The 16,999-nt window shown below is 50.0% G+C and overlaps 1 protein-coding gene across 1 annotated transcript in view; it reads left to right on the top strand.

Moving 5' to 3' along the window:
• UNC13A (unc-13 homolog A) overlaps positions 1 to 16,999 on the top strand; it is a 68,205-nt gene that overhangs the window by 1,886 nt on the left and 49,320 nt on the right. The window contains exons 2-8 of the mRNA XM_053585682.1: positions 8,188 to 8,217; positions 8,797 to 8,896; positions 11,050 to 11,167; positions 12,991 to 13,114; positions 13,719 to 13,792; positions 15,013 to 15,067; positions 16,959 to 16,994. Of these exons, the coding sequence (XP_053441657.1) occupies positions 8,188 to 8,217; positions 8,797 to 8,896; positions 11,050 to 11,167; positions 12,991 to 13,114; positions 13,719 to 13,792; positions 15,013 to 15,067; positions 16,959 to 16,994 (537 nt within the window). The remainder of the gene's footprint in view (positions 1 to 8,187; positions 8,218 to 8,796; positions 8,897 to 11,049; positions 11,168 to 12,990; positions 13,115 to 13,718; positions 13,793 to 15,012; positions 15,068 to 16,958; positions 16,995 to 16,999) is intronic.

The raw sequence follows: 16,999 nt of genomic DNA, 5'->3' as shown, positions 1-16,999 counted from the left end.
TTTCCACGCCCTCACCTCGCCCACCCTCACAACCTTCAAGGTGGGCGTCTCTGGAAGGTTTGCCTAGTGGAAGGTGGGGGGAATCTCACACTTAACTGTGACGCAAACTGGAGGCTCGGCTGCGGGGGTGGCATAAGGGAGGGGCCACCAGAGGGATGAGGCTTCCAGAAACGGACGCCTGAGGGAAGGATTGTATTGGATTTTGTGGATTTACAGGAAAGAGTCACCTGCGGTGTGGAGGGGTCATTGGGGGGTGGCAAGGCTGTGTGTGTAAGGTGGGCCTGGGATGGTAAAGCCCTGAGGTATAAGGGGAGCGAAGTGAGGCTGGTGTAGGGATGACTAGGAGGCAAGAAAGAGTGGGGTGAAGGGGAAATTCTGGGAGAAGCGAGCCTGGGAAGGGAGAGGCTATGATGGCTGAGCAGGAGTTAGGGGGAAGGAGAGGATGGGAGTGGTGAGGTGGGGCTGGGCTGGAAATGAGTGAAGCTAAACTCAGTGGGGGTTCAATGTTCATCCATGGAATTGAACAAAAATACCTGTTCCCCCTTTCCGCAAGAAGGGGCCCACCCACATCAGTTTGTACACACATTCACACCCAGACCCATCCCTGTGTAAACAGAAATGCTCAGGATCCACTAAGCCTCCACACAGACCATCTGCCTGGAACTACACACGCATGGACACACGTGCATGCTCACACACGGAGTGAACATGGGCATACACACATAATGGGACACAGTCTGTCCCACACACAGGAGCCCTGCACTACAGGCATGCGTGTCTGCAGGCACATATATGGATGCACCCACATGTGTCTGATGCATGTTCACAATACATGTGTTACCTAAAGATCCCCTCATGCTGTAATACTCAGACAAGTACTCATACATACCCATTAAGGTCTCCAAGCCCAGGAAACACATCCGTGTACACATAAGCACATACCAGGGACAGCCAAAGCAGCCCCTTAAAACAAATGGATATTGAAGCAAACACACTTAATGTATATAGTTGTAGACAAGTGGGTACACATGTGCAAGGAAACAAGTCCAGCTGCCATAGAACTGTATAATGTGCACACAGACAAATAGCAACAGATGTGTTCCACCTAACACATCATCCGCAGCTCATGCATGTCAGCATGTCCCAGATGCAGTCATACCCCTCTACCAGGCCCACATGTGAAGATCCCCACCTGCACTTAAATGGTGCACACAAGCACATGTCCTTCTATTCTTGCACACACATATCCATGTGCAATACCTGGTAACATGAGCAAACTCCTCTCTGCAAATATTCAAGCAAGCACAGGCAAATGCACACCCAGCACCAACACATGGCAGATCATTCTGTCAGATTTTCTCTGCCCCACTTTCTTTACATGAGGCCCTGCTGCCTACCACCCCATCGTCCCACCTTAATCCACTTTCTAGGTCTTGGCAGGATCCAAAGTCTGTGAATGGCAAATGCTACCTGATCCCTCAATGAAATCACTTAAGTATTTACTCAAAACCCATTCGCTGAGCACCTATTATATGCCAGGCATTGTCAGGCTCTGGATACCTGGTCCTACTCCTAGCCACTGCCCCTTCCCCACCCACCATGCCGTTTGGGTGAGAAAGATATGTAAGGGTTAAGGGAACCAGGGAGCAGGGTATCCAAGACTCTCTTCCTCTGGGAAGCCTGCCCTGATTCCCCCCACCAATTTGCTTGAATCTCTGAAGAAAGATGGATGGTGCCCTCAGTGGAGGAAACAACACAGGCCAAATATGGTGGTGGGAATCAGTTAGTTCCAGACTTTTCTATGTGTCTCAGGCCACTTGATGTTTTAAAGCCTTCATAAATTCATTATTTGATGAATAAATAAAGTGAACCAATCAGTAAATGTGTATGAGGGTTAATTTGTTTCACAACTAATGATAACATCAACACTAAAGTCCATTTGTGTAGCATTTAACAAACATGATACAGAGGACTTTTATGCCTGTAAAAAGTCTTTAATCCTCACAGCAACCCATTTTACAGATGAGGAAAACCAAGGCTCAGGGAAGTTTAACAACTTGCCTGGTGTCACAGAGGCAGAGGTGAAGTTGACTGATTTCATAGCCTCATTGGGGTGTAGGGGGAGAAGGATGAGGCTCCTCCTAGTCTCCAGGACCTAGGAGACAGCCAAATCTGTTCTGTGGGGCAAGAATCTATACTGGGATTGCCTTATTTTCCATACATTCAGTGAACAGACCTCATAATCTCACTATTGCTCACATCTGATTTCATGTCCCTTTTCCAGGAAGCCTTCACAAATCCCTCTGTCCCCAGCTATTCAGTCTCTGATACCATCCAGCTAGGAGGATCTGCCTCTGAGGTCCCACAGAGTTGGCTCTGATTCATCATCAGGGCTGCAACCTAGCTTTTCCCCTAAGCTGGGCTCACTTTGCTTCCACATACAATGGGCTTCCTCTCTGAGGAGCCAATGAAGGCATCCCAGGTCTAGAAGACCTGGGTTTGAATCCCTAAATCCACCACTTCTTGGCAAGTCCCATGCCCTCTTCATTCCTCAGTGTGCACATCTATAGATTGGGCTTCCTGATAGCACCCACCATCTAGGATTGAGATGAGATAGTGGGTGCTATCAGGAAGTCTCCAATGAGATGAGGCACATAAGTGCCCTGAGCACAATTTGGCCTATGGAAAGACTCAATGAGCATGAGCCACAGACATGAGAAATCAATGATGGTGTTTTCATTAATGGAGACTAAAAGCTTTTTGGAAGGAAGTCCATGAGTGTAGGTCATTTCCTGAGAACCCATTGCATTCCCAAGCCTGAGCAGGGCTAGAACAGGGGTCCCCAGGCTCACAGACAGAAGGGAATCAAATTCCTTGGGAGTAAATGAGCCGGGACTGAGAGTTCAGCACCGTGGATAGTGCCTGCGTGGGCCCTGGCTGGGTTGCTCTCTCTCCTCCATTCTAAGGCCATGCTGGTTTGATTGTGGTGGCCTTGGGCAGGTGACCTTTCAGATGCTTCCCTTGATGGCTGCATCCCCACCCACCCCCAACCCTTCCCCTCAGCCCACCCACACCTCCACCTGGCAGGTCATGGATCACGTGCCTCAAGACCGAAGTCTCCCTCAGTTAGAATCCCCTGTGAGAGAATTCTAGAATCCAGACCCGGGGATTACTTAGAACCCAACCAAATAATAAAAACAGTAAAGACACTAGTAATAATAATAATAATGATGATACTATAATAACGATACAGAAGGGGGAGAGGAGGAGGAGGAAGGGAAAGGGAGGAAAGCTAGTTCAGCCAGCGCTCCCCAGATGCAGAAACTGAGGCCCAGAGCCAGGAAGAACCTGTGGGGGTCCCGCAGACTGAATTCCTGCCTCCCCGGATTCTGTCTGGCCTTCGCCAGCACCTGCCTCTGCAGTCACATTCACCAGTCAGGGCTGTTGGGGGACCCAGAGGCCACACCCGCCACTGACCGCGCGTGACGCAGTGTTTCTACCTGCCTGTCACAAGGGGACAGCAGGGGGCACCCCCACCTTTCTCAGTCTAGGCGACTCCCCGCCCCCCTTCCCGCTGGCACGTCGCCCAAGCCCTCCGCGCCCACGTTATAAATAGCCACTCGCTTGTGACCTGAAGCCAGCCAGGGAGGGATGGCGCTTCCGCCCGGTTGACCCTGATACCGCCACCCGGCGTGGGTGTAGAAAAAGGTGGCGGGATGTGACGACGAAGACGGAGACTCGGGGACTATTTACTTACTGGGAGAGATAGGGAGAGATTTGGTTTTTTTCTCTGAGGCCTCTTCTTCCTCCGAGACCCCCTTCCATGCCGAGAAGCCCCTCCCTGCTCTGGGTCCTCTTCCCTTTCATCTTGGGCCTCTGAGACCCCTCTCTAACCCAGAGTCCCTCCGGAGACAAACACGGATGTCCTCACCCTCCACCTCCGAAAAGGGCTAAGGGCTAGAGCCTGGCTGCAGCTGTCAGGGCGCAGACCCCCCTTCAGCCCCCAACCCCACACTGCTGAGGACCCTAACCCAGCCCCTTCCCCTCAGCCCAGCCGGGCAGCTGAGAGGAGCTGACAGTATTGGGAAGAAATATAACCGGTAAGAGAGAAATAGAGAGAGAGAAAGAGAGGGATGGAAAGAGAAAGGGAGAGAGTAAAGAAAGAGAAAGGAGTAAGGGGAGAGAGAGAGAGAAGGAGAAGAGAAAAAAAGAGAAGAGAAAGAGGAGAGAGAAAGAGAGAGAAAGAGGGAGGAGAGAGGGAGAGAGAGTGGGAGAAAGAGGAGAGAGAGTTAGAGACAGAGAGAGCTCCATGGTCTCTAAAGTGGGACCCAGTCCCGGAGGTCTAACCTGGGAGGAGTGGGACCCCTCCCAAATTAGACCCCAGTCTTCCCTTCATACCCCCCACCAGAGCCTGGCACCTACCACCCCCTGAAATCCGCCCTCCACTCCTCTGCTTGACCTCTGCCTCTTCTCTGCACATCATCTCCCCTACCTACCCGCCTGCCCTCCCTAGTGGAAATCTCTCTCTGTCTCCTGGGTCTCTGTTTCTCTGTCTCTGGATCTCATGTTTTGGTCTCTCCATCCCTACCACTTCTCTCTCCTTTCCCTTTCTCTCCCTGTGTTGGTTTCTTTGTGCACCTTTCTCGGCCTCTGTTACTGCCCCTCCCACCCCACTCTCACCCACCCTTCCCAGAGAGTCCCCAGGTTTACAGGCTGGATCTGTTGTGTGTTGGGGGAGGGCCTGGAACTCCTGTTGGTCCCACACTGGAGTGTCCCCGAGCCTCTCTCTGGCTCGTGTGTGTTCCCTGGATGCTGGGTGGGGCTGAGGGTCTAAACCCAGGTCTAGAAAAACAGAGAGAAAAAGAGAGAGAAAATAAGACAGAGATGGAAGCCCAGAGAAAGGATTCACTTGCCCAGGGTCACACGGCCCGGGAATCAAAACCCAGCTCATGGGTGGCGCCTGTGGCTCAACGGGTAGGGCGCCGGTCCCATATGCCGGAGGTGGCGGGTTCAAGCCCAGCCCCGGCCAAAAATAAAAAAAAAAAAAAAAAACCAGCTCAACCAGTGCTCACCTCTCCCAATGCCCAGCCAAAGGCTCTCTTCTTGCTTTCCTTCCAAATCCAATCCCACCTGTGGCAGGCGTGGTACTTGTTCATTAGCATTTAAAATCTGGGTCTTATTAAAAATAACCCAAAGACACAATGTTGAGCATAACTGTTAATGCCCACAAGCTTCTGAAAAGATGGGAGACTTAGATCTACTTCTTTTTTTTTTTTTTGAGACAGAGCCTCAAGCTGTTGCCCTGGGTAGAGTGCTGTGGCATCACAGCTCACAGCAACCTCAAACTCCTGGGCTCAAGCGAGTCTCCTGTCTCCACCTCCCAAGTAGCTGGGACCACAGGCACCCACCACAACGCCCGGCTATTTTTTGGTTGCAGCCGTCATTGTTGTTTGGCGGGCCCAGGCTGGATTTGAACCCGCCAGCTCAGGTGTACCTGGCTGGTGCCTTAGCCGCTTGAGCCACAGGCGCCAAGCCAGATCTACTTCTTAGTTGTAGTGTAGGACAAAGGTTATACTACATATATAATTTTATGAATAAATGCAAACAAATGTTTTGTAGCTTTAAAAAAGACATTTTCCAGAAAAACTTTGTAAAAATCAATAATTTCACTTTCCATAGATGCTGTCTTAAAAATAAAAATAAAAATAATTGGAAACTAAAAAAAAAAAAAAAATCTGTGTCATTTGGATGGGGAGGTAGTTTGGCATAGGAAGGCACTCACTCCTTTTCCCAATGGTTCTTCCGTCTGTCTGTGATGGGAACAAACAGTATTTACTGACATGTGTTTGGAGCCACCTCACTTTCTCCTAATTCTCTCTTTACTCTTTCCATTCAGCTGCCTTAGTGAGACAGGAAATTCAAGTGAAGGGGACAGAGACACAAACCTGAGATGGGAAGCTGCAGCATTTGCCTATAGAAACCCAGTTCTGTTTCTTCTAGGAATTTATCCTTTAACTTGCACACACAGAAAAACATGAAGATTTAGCACAGTGGGTATAGAATACTTCCATTTGTGCAGGAAACAAAATAACGCGCGTGATTGTTGATGCATGGACTATCTCCAAGCAGCAGTCTAGCAAGGAAGCTGTAAACTTGATGGCATGGGGGAGGGAGGGTAAGGGCAGGAGTAGAAAAGGCCTTATTCCCATTGTGTAGTCTTGTGGTTGCTCTGGATTTTATAAAATGTGCTGCATGTTTTGAGGGATTAATTCGGAAAAGAAAAACTACAACTTGAACTTTACCTAACAGATACAAACAAGGTAACGTAATTATTTGTACCCTCATATTAATCTGAAATTTTAAAAAATTAAAAATTTGAAAAAGAAAAGGAGAGAGGGGGTGGTGCCTGTGGCTCAAAGGGGTAGGGCGCCGGCCCCATATGCCGGAGGTGGTGGGTTCAAACCCAGCCCCGGCCAAAAACTGCAAAAAAGAAAGAAAAGGAGAGAGGAAAAGGAAGAAAGAAAGGAAAAGGTTCAGTATGGGAGCGGGTTTTTGGGGAATGAGGTAAAGAGTGAATGGAGGACACCAGGCACGGTGGCTCACACCTGTAATCCTAGCACTCTGGATTGGAGCCGGAGGATTGCCTTGGCTCACAGGTTCAAGGCCAGCCCGAGCTAGAGCGAGACATCATCTCTAAATATAGTCGGGTGTTGTTGTAGGTGCCTATAGTCCCAGCTACTTGGGAGGCTGAGGTAAGAGAATCGCTTGAGCCCAAGAGGTTGAGGTTGCTGTGAGCTATGAGGCTACAGCACTCTACTGAGGGTGACCAAGTGAGACTCTGTCTTAGAAAAAAAAGAAAAAAGAGTTAATGGAGAAGAAAAATGTCGAGGCTAAAGTGGGGTGTGATACTGGGTATGATGGCTTGTGCCTGTAATTCTAGCTCTTTGGGAGGCTGAGAGGTCTAAACTAGGAGGTTAAGACCAGCCAGGGCAATATAGCAAGATCCTATCTCTACAAAAAATTTTAAAATATTCGCTGGATGTGGTGGTGTGCTTTAGTTCCAGCTACTCAGGAGGCTGACAAACACTGGAGGATCTCTTGAGCCCAGGGGATGAAGGCTGCAGTGAGCTATAAACGTGCCACTGCACTCCAGCTTAGGCTATAAAGCCAGACCCTGTCTCATAAAAAAAAAGAAAGAAAGGAAAAAAGGAAGAAAGAAAGAAAAAGAAAGAAAAAATAGGCTGAGAGGCATAGACAATGAAAGTTGAATATCCTGTGAGAAAAGCCAGTACAGAATGGAAGGGCTTTAAATCCCTTGGGGCTGGTTGTGGGGGGCGGGTTGTGAAACCTGAAGAGGTGGACTTAGTGGGGGCTGGGGTCCCTGGCAAGTATTCAGGTTGAACCTCACACAAGCAAACTGGGTTGGGCAATCTCTAACAAGCTTCCAGCCAGGACTGAAATGTCTCCAGGTGCACTTTGGAAGCCAGCTCTCTGTCTTGTTCTGTCCCATGGCCCCATTGAGTGAGTCATAGACCCTAAACCCTGGGAGCATTTAGAAGGACAGACTGACCTCAATAATTGAAGGAGAGGTCTTACCGGCCTTGCATGGAGTATGGACTCATCAGAGATTGTCTTCCCCCTCCCCCTCTCCGCCTCTTCACTCTCCTTGTTCCTTGGGGGCAATCCTGGGGGCCTTCCTGTTGGAGGCCTCTCCTGCCGTGGTCCAGCTCTCTTTTGAATCTTGTTGGGTTGTGGGTAAAGGCATTACAAGTTGGGGAACTTCGGTAAATTAGATGGGAACATGGGCTGGAGGGCGGGAGAGCAGCAGGGACTGCTCCCAGGGTCCCGATTTTCTGCTACCCTAGGGCTTCCTAAACTCATCTCTCTGATGGCTTCTCTCTCTCCCTCTCATCCCTGCCTCTTTCTCCCTTTTGTCTCTCCTCCTCTCCTTATCTCTTTGTCTTTGTCACCGATACTGCTTCTCTATTTCTTTTTTGTTTCCTGTTTGCTGTCTTCTTCTGTCTCTCTTGCTTTCTGCCTTTGCCTCTCTCCTCTCTCTCTGTGTCCCTCTTTTCTCTGTTTCTCTTACTATATATCTCTACTTGGTGTATCTCTGTGTATCTCTGTCTCTGTCTCCTCCCCACCTCTCTCCCCGGCTCCCTTCCCTATCTCTGTCTTTCTCCACAGTCAAAAAAGCCAAGTTTGATGGTGCTCAAGGTAAGTGGACTCTCTTCCTGTCCTGTCCTGTCCTATCCAGTGTTGTCTGTCTCTTGGAGAGACCAGAGATCAGGGAGGAGGTCTGAGCCCAGATTCAGACTTGGGCTTTATGTTTGCTGAGCACAAGGAGGGGGGTGTCAGAGGATTAAACATGGGAAAGGGCAGCCTTTGGCCTTGGATCCCAGAAGTCTGTGTGGGAGTTCCCAGCCAACCAAGGAGACCCTAGAAGGGGTAAGGCTCACCCTGAGCCAAAGGCCCTTCTCAGGATCCTAAGGACAGGAAACTCTGGGGTTGGGCTACAGTTGGGAAAAGTGAGATCTGGAAAGATGAAGGATGTTTCTAATAGTCAGTTTTGCTCCCTTTTCTGGGAAGCTTCTGTCTTCCCAGCTAAAAGACAAGGCTACTGGACATAGTCATTTCTAAGCAGCTAGGTGAGGCATCACTCCCTTGTACTCTGAAGGTGGAGGTAGGAGGCAAAGAAGTGCCCCCCAGCGAACGGAATTATCACTTAGAGAGGTAGGGAAGGGGCATTGGAGAGTTACTGAGCCCCAGCACTGACCCCTGCTGTCATTGCCGCAGAGAAATTCAACACGTACGTGACCCTGAAAGTGCAGAATGTCAAGAGCACGACCATTGCTGTTCGAGGCAGCCAGCCCAGCTGGGAGCAGGATTTCATGTTGTGAGTCTGCAGCATCTGATGTGGCCTTGCCCCCGGCACAGCTTGGCTCCTTGCTGGCCCCTGGGAGCAGACCTGGACACCCCAGAGTCGCTTGGGACTCCCCTTCCTCTTCCCCCACCCCATGTCCAGCCCATCACCTTCACCTCTGAAGAGTATCCCAATCCAGGCATTTCCCTTTGTATCCGTGGCCATCAGCCAAGTCCCTGCTGCCCGCCAGTCTCCACCCTGGCCTCCTGTGCCATCCGCCTCCGACAATCTGTTCTCCTCCAGGCAGTGAGGGGGATTTTTTTTTTTTTTTTTTTTTTGTAGAGACAGAGTCTCACTTTATAGCCCTCGGTAGAGTGCCGTGGCATCACACAGCTCACAGCAACCTCCAGCTCCTGGGCTTAAGCGATTCTCTTGCCTCAGCCTCCCCAGTAGCTGGGACTACAGGCGCCCGCCACAGCACCCGGCTAATGAGGGGGATATTTTTAAAACTGCAAATCACATCCTTTTGCTCCCATGTTCCAAAGTTGTCCGTGGTTCATCGACCTCAGAATAAAACTCACTCCTCCCCCACAGCCCCTAGCCAGCATCTCCCTCTATCTCCCCCTTGCTTACCTGCCCCAGCCACACCCACCTCCTCTGCATGCTCCTCCAACACATCCAGCTTTTTCCTGCCCCAGGGCCTTTGCACTTGCTCTCCTGCCCCTTCTCCTCTACTGGCTTTTTGTCTTTTGGGTCTCAGCTTGTGTCACCTCCTCAATGATGCCCTCCCTGACCAGCTCCTCCAAGCTACAGTTTCAGAGCATCATGTCCTTCTCAGGCCTAGCCACCAATTTTTAGTTATTTCTATGATTTTTTTTCACATTTCTGGCCACATCTGCCAGACTGTGAGCTCAGGAGGGTGGGGCCAGGTTGGTCTCTGTCCTCATTGTGACCCCCATGCCACAAGGCCTAGATGGCATACAGTAGGGGCTCACGAAATATTTGTCTAATAATTGAATGAATTAATGACCTGGACCTGCCCCTCAAACTGGAGCCACACAAGGCCTCATATATCCCCACTTACGAACCTCTACTCTGATGATGCCAGCAACACGTGCCATGCCCTGTTCTAAGTCTTTAAATGCTTCGATTAAATCAACTATGCCCACAGCCCTGGCTGCTATTGTAATCCCCATTTTACAGATGATAAAACAGAAGCCCAGAGAGGTAAAGACACCTGCCCAGAGTCACACAGCATATATGTGTCACGGGTGGGATTTGGACCCAGGCAGCCCTCAACCCCCATGCTATGTCTGGAGCACAGCCTGGCTGAGGACCATCAGTGAGGGGCATGAGAGGCCCTAGCATTGAGGATCCTAGAGCAGAGGGACATTTAGGGCAAAGGGAGAGGAGCCTACAAATTCTAGGAACATGTGAATGGGAAGGGACTGACCTCAACTCACTAAAAGTTTTTTTTTTTGCCCGGGGCTGGGTTTGAACCCGCCACCTCTGGCATATGGGTCCGGCGCCCTACTCCTTGAGCCACAGGCGCTGCCCCAACTCACTAAAAGTTAATTACTAAGTGACCAGATCATAGTCAACAGATACATTCAAGAAGTAGATTCCTTGAGACAAATCTTTGTTAAACTGGTAAATTCGGTGAATTTGATATTCATCAAGTTTCCCCAAGCTCTGAAAGTGGTATATTTCTAAGATGAGGCCCACAGGAAAAGTGCTTGAGCTGGGATCAAGTATGTATTCAGGGGTATCCTTGCCTGATTAGATGAAAATGACACCAGGAAAGTCAGAGGTGCTTCCTTTACCCTTAAACCTAGGGGTAAAGGAAGCCATGGAGGGTGTTGGAACCTCTTCTTCACTTACCCAACATTGTCAGGGCATGAGGCTCAAGGAAGGGTTTAGCAAAATGATGATGCAGGAGATGTGTAACATCTGTCCCCATTTCTTCTCTCTCAGCTTGGAATCCTGGTTCTTCTGTGATACCTTGAGCTAGTAACTTCCCCCTATTGCCTCAGTTTCCCTCTGTTGTTACCATCCCAGCTAAGGACTCACGAGGGCCTACTTTTGAATTGCTGTGTGCTGTGTGTCCTCAGGCAAATGAACTAACCTCTCTGAATTTCCATTCCCTCCCTCCTGTTCCCTTCATATCCCCGCTCCTCTTTCCACAGTGAGATTAACCGCCTGGATTTAGGGTTGACTGTGGAAGTGTGGAACAAGGGTCTTATCTGGGACACAATGGTGGGCACTGTGTGGATCCCACTGCGGACTATCCGTCAGTCCAATGAGGTGAGTGGTGTGCAGGCTGAGAGTGAGGAAGGAGGAGTGGTTTCCTCCACTTTGTCCTCCACAAGAACCAGATGCCAGTGGCCTAAACAAGAAAGACATTTATTTGCCATCTCAGACAACATACATGTAGACATGCAAAGTTGCCAAAATAGTTCTGAAGTCACCAGAGCCTAAGCTCCTTCCATCTTGTTGCTTTGCCTTTCTTCTGATGTAGCGTCAATCCTGTGGCCCAAAATAGCTGCTTGAGGCTCACCTTTTCATCTACATTCCAGCCAAGGAAAGGTGGCAGAGGAAGAGGCCCAACCTGGAAGCTGCTTAGTTCGCTTCAGTCACATCCCACTGGCCAGCACTTAGTCATATAGTCCTGGCTCCAAGGGATTCTGGGAAATATAGTCCTACGTTGTGTAGCTCTAGGCCCAGCTAAAAATGTACAGGATGTCCATAAAGTTCATGTGCAATTTAAAAGAACCAACTAATCTTAGCACTCTGGGAGGCCAAGTTGGGTAGATTGCCTGAGCTCATGAGTTTGAGACCAACATGAACCAGAGTAAGACCTCATCTTTAAAAAAAAAATGATAAACCAAGCATTTAAACATAGTGGGTGCTTGTAGCTACTTGGGAAGCTGAGGTAAGAGAATTGCTTAAACCCAAGAGTTTGAAGTTGCTGTGAGCTGTGATGCTACAGTACTCTACTGAGTATGACAAAGTAAGACTGTCTTAAAAAAAAAATAGCCAACTGTTTAAAATTGCATACAAACTTTATGGATCTTGTATTACTATGGTGGAAGAAGAAAAGGTCAACTAGAATTTTGTGCCTCAGATGGACGGCAGGTAGAAGGTTACACCAGCCCAGAGGAAGAAGTTAGACAAGAACCCTAGCCCCTCAGACCTCACATCATAGCCAGCGGGCAGTGATCACGATTGTTCACTTCCTTCCTGTCCCTTCTCCCAACCTTCACCCCTCACAGATTCTAGTCTCTCAACTTTTTCACGGGCTGTTCCCTGAGCTTCAGTTGTCTTCTCTTCCATCACCCTCTAAGCCCAGCTCTACGCCCCCTCCTCCAAGAAGTTCTCTCTAACGCTCTCCTGGATCTCTTAGCTTTCCTCCCTCCCTCTGGCCTAGCCTTGATCTTACAGGGCTGGGGGAGCCAGTGTCCAGCTCTGTTTCTTGAGAATACAGTTTCCTCAGGGCCCAGGCTGGTGGCTGGCACCTCTTGGGGACCCTAGTATCACCCAGTATGAACCAGGCATAGAGGAGGCACAAAGGAGCATTTTTTTTCAAATGAATGAATGAATGAAGAGGAAGGAATTTAGTGCAATAGTCCAGGCAAGTGAGTCCTGAAAGAACCCTTGTGGGAGTACCTAAAATTTCCTATATAGCCCTCCAAGTGTAAGGAAAGTTTGGTTACCTAGGGCAGCAGAAAGTAGATTCCACAGCAGATCATTCCCATTTGAGAGATGAAGAAGCTAAGGTTCCGAGAGAACCCCACTTGCTTAAAGTCTCACACCTCCAACCAAGGGGATAGGCTTATTCTCTTAGGGGGTTTCCTCCCTGGATGATGAGAGGGTCAAGGCTTTCTTTGGAAGCAGGAGTCCCACAAGCCCTCACCCAGGGTAGAGAGTGGCCATACAAGGCTGTGGCTCTTCCTGCCTAACCCTGCAGTGTTGTCTCTCTGTCCTTGGTTCTGGGTTTCCTCATGTGTAAAGCAGGGACATGCCCCTTATTCTCAGGGTAGGGGTAAAGGGGCCATCTCCTGAGAATAGGGGGCCCGGCAGCCAGCGTGCTGCAGATACCTGATCCACACACCTTCTCTGACCCCCAGGAGGGCCCTGGAGAGTGGTTGACTCTGGACTCTCAGGTCATCATGGCAGACAATGAGATCTGTGGCACCAAGGACCCCACCTTCCACCGCATTCTCCTTGACACACGCTTCGAGCTGCCCTTAGGTGAGTGCCGGGGGTTCAGGACCCTCACCCAGCCCAGCCCCACTTCTGTAGAGGGTTTCCTGGATTGCAGCAAGTCAACAGGGAGACAAACCTGCCCCATGCAGGGCATGTCCCAGCCCCTCTAGGTTACCGAGGAGTAGCAAATGCTTCTCAGCCTCTGGGGTTCAGGTCTGAGCTGTCCTGGCTTGTTCATGGTAATGCCTCAGGCTATAGGGGTGAGCTGGGGATAGAAAGAGACAGAGAAGCAGAGAGAGACACACACAGATAGACATGTAGAGACAGAGGCCGAGAGCAGAGAGGCCTCAATGTCTCCTATCTAGAAACTCATGGCTTCCCTACCCTTTTAATGCTGGGACCCATCTCTTCCCATCTTCTGTTCCTTTCCAAGGCAGCTCCGTGAGGGGTTGGGGGGATGGGGGTTGCCACTCTGTCTCCTCGTCAGCAACGCCTATCTTCCTGAGGCCAGAGTCCAGCCCATCTTGACCTCCTAGGCTTTGCCAAAGACCCCAGAAGTCAGGGAGGGCTAGTGCTCAGTAGGTCTGCAGGATGGAGGCTGAGGGGCAGGGAGGGGCATCCAGGCTCACAGCCAGGGCTCCACTTCTAGACATTCCTGAGGAAGAGGCACGCTACTGGGCCAAGAAACTGGAGCAGCTGAATGCCCTGAGGGACCAGGATGAGGTGAGTGTTGGGGCTGGGGCTGTTTTCTTCCTGGTATCTGTCTCTCTTTGTCTCCCCACATCCTTTACTCACCATGTCTATTTCTCTCTGAGCGTGTCTTGTGTCCATGTTTTTAACTCTTTGTAACCCAACTATATTGTTGTCTCCTGTGGTCCAGTCTCAGAGCAATTATGGAATCAAGGAGCATGCAGCATACCAACAATATAATAATTTAAATCCATTCAAGTTCTCTACTTGCCAAAAACCCTACAAAAAATGCATTGGCCCTGGCAGTGGTTCTTATATCCCTTCATGCCCTGGGACCCTTAGCATCTCCAGAGACACTTTCAAATTTCCTAAAAGTGCTCCCTTCTCCACCAGCCCTACCACCTGTGCCTCTGTTGTTCCATGCCATTCCCCTTCTCCCTGAATTTGTGTCATTACAGTGCAAAGACCCAATGTGGCCCCCAAAGACAGTCTTCAGAAGGTTAAGGTCAGGGAAGAAATAGCAGGCAAGACTAGACCATTCTTTAGTGGAAGGCACAAGGAAAAAGGCAGCATTCACACGTCAATAATTTTTTTTTTTAGAGACAGAGTCTCACTTTGTCTCCCTCAGTAGAGTGCTGTGGCGTCACAGCTCACAGCAACCTCCAACTCCTGGGCTTAAGCAATTCTCTTGCCTCAGCCTCCCAAGCAGCTGGGACTTACAGGCGCCCACCATAACGCCCAACTATATTTTTGTTGCAGTTTGGCTGGGGCTGGGTTCAAACCTGCCACCCTTGGTGTGTGGAACCGGCGCCCTACCCACTGAGCCACAGGCGCCACCCCATGTTAATAATTTTTATTCAACCTCCTCATCATCCTCTTTCTTCAGCTACCTGCTTCAACCCCCCATTTCTTTCTTTCATTTGTGTCTTTTTGGGTTTCTTTTTTTGCAGTTTTGGCCAGAGCGGGGTTCAAACCCGCCACCCCTGGTATATGGGGCCAGTGCCCTACTCCTTGAGCCACAGGCGCCGCCCTCATCCGTGTCTTCTTTTCTGTCTCTGTTTCTCGCTGTCTCTCTGTCTTTCTTTCTCCTTCCCTCTTTCTGTCTCCTCTGTAAACACCTGTGTCCTTCTCATCAAGAAGGAGAGGATTTGGGAGTTAAGGGGAAATCACAAGAAGATAAAACAGAGGACCATTCTGGTCCCCTAACTTATGGCCCCGCTGAGATGAGCCCTCTCTCCTTCTCTCCACTTCAGTACACATTCCAAGATGAACAAGACAAGCCTCTGCCTGTCCCCAGCAACCAGTGTTGTAAGTAACTCTCGATTCCTCCCTGGGCATCGGCTGAAACCCTCATCCCACCCCTATCCCATGACTGTTCTGTCTAACTGGTCACTTCCCTCCAGAGATGCAAGTCCTAAGAGTGCAGGGTCACTTACAGCATAGTGGAAAGAAGAGAGCTGAGACTCAGGTTTGAGTCCTGCCTTGCTATGTGGCCACAGGTGTGCCAGTGTCCCTCTCTGATCTTTAGGGCCCCTCTTTTTGAAATGGCACATCTGACAGCTCTCTTACTCTGCGAGCTGTTGGAAAGACCCAGGACATCCAGAGGCCCCCCCAAAACCATATTCATGCTTTGCTTCCATTCATCAGATCCTGGATGCAGGCCTGCAATTCACTCAACAAAGTATTCATGGGGCCAACACAGACCCCAAGCAGCCCACAGTCAGGTGGAACAGATGGACACTGACAGATGATCCCGCCAACACGTGTACAATGCACACACCAACAACAGATGAGGGCTGTATCATCCACCCATTTTTTAGATGAAGAAACTGAGGCCCCAAGAGAAGTGACTTGATCAAGGCCATACACCCAGCAAGTGGCAGAGCCAGGATTTGAGCCCAGGTCTGAGGACTCCATATTTGCTTCTTTTTCCACTACACCATCTATTAATTATAGTGATCACATTTCTCTATCAAGGCTTGGTTGGTCAAGATTATTTATCTTCCTTGTCCCTGTGGACATCTGATATTTCCCCTCCAAGTCTCCATGGACCAAGGAGCTGTCACCCTCCTTCAAGGGCCCTCCAAGTCCTCTGGAGTGGAGAGAAAGCAGCAAATCATACAGCCCCAGGGCAGAGCTCCCACGTGCCAACACCGTGATCCCACTTGACTGTCTCCCTTCTTCTCCTTTTCCATCTGCGTCCCCATCCTCCTTTCCTGCCTCCCTCACAGTCTTCCTTGTATCTTTGTCTCCCTGCCTATGTGCCCAGAAGGGTGGTGATGGCACCTGGGGGAGGAGGGCACAGGGCTGGGGGACTGAGTTGGGGACGCTGTTTCCACACTGACGTGGGACGTGATATTGAGAAGGTCCCTTGACCTCCCTGGCTGGGTAGGGGCCATCTCTGCCTGGGAAGTATTACAAGACCCTTTCGCAGGGAATGGGGTCACTGAAGGGCTGAGGTAGGGACAGGGACAGGGAAGGTGGAGGCAGGAGTTCAGTGGCAAAGAGCGCCTGGGAAGGTGGACTGATGTCAGGAGAGGTTCAATTTGGAAAATGGAGGCCACCACTCAGCATTTACCTCCAGGTCCTCCCAGGAGTGTTTTGTCTCCCCTATTTCACACGAGAGGCAGCCAAGGGTCAGATGAGCCAAGATTCTGGTCCAGGGCATTTTTCTGAGATTCCAGGTTCTGTGAATGATGGGTGAAGGTGCTTCTCTCTCCCTGGTCCTAATACTCATCGGCTGTGTGACTTTGGGCTACTCACTACACCTCTCTGAGCTGTATTTCTTCACCTGTAAAATTATAAAAACTACCCAATAGGGTAGGTTTTGAAGCTTAGGGTTTCCAGTTTGGTGTGTCTTTCCTTATCCGTGAGCTAAGGGGAGGAGTGGGGAGGACTGATCTCAGCCTTCAGAGTCAGAAAAACCTGAACTCAAATAACTGCTTTGTTTCTTCCCGGCTGAGCCTGTGGCCTGATTGAAAATGGACATACCCGCCTTCCTGCCAAGGTGGTGAACAGAGGCACAGCAAACATCATCAATGAAATCGATATTTGGGGAAGATGCTCAGGGCAAGAGGGGCTCCGGATTCTGGGGTAGAGGGAGGAGAAAGGGAGAGTGAGGAGGGTGGGGGAGCCCCCTCTCCCCATGCCTACCCCTTTGTCCACTCCCTTTTATTATCTCTGATCCTTCTCTTTGTAGGCAACTGGAATTATTTTGGCTGGGGTGAGCAGCAGAGTAAG

Source organism: Nycticebus coucang, chromosome 3 (assembly GCF_027406575.1).
Source record: "Nycticebus coucang isolate mNycCou1 chromosome 3, mNycCou1.pri, whole genome shotgun sequence".
NCBI lineage: Eukaryota > Metazoa > Chordata > Mammalia > Primates > Lorisidae > Nycticebus > Nycticebus coucang.
The sequence above is the reverse complement of the archived record's forward strand: the minus strand, read 5'-3'. Positions and strand labels throughout refer to the sequence as shown.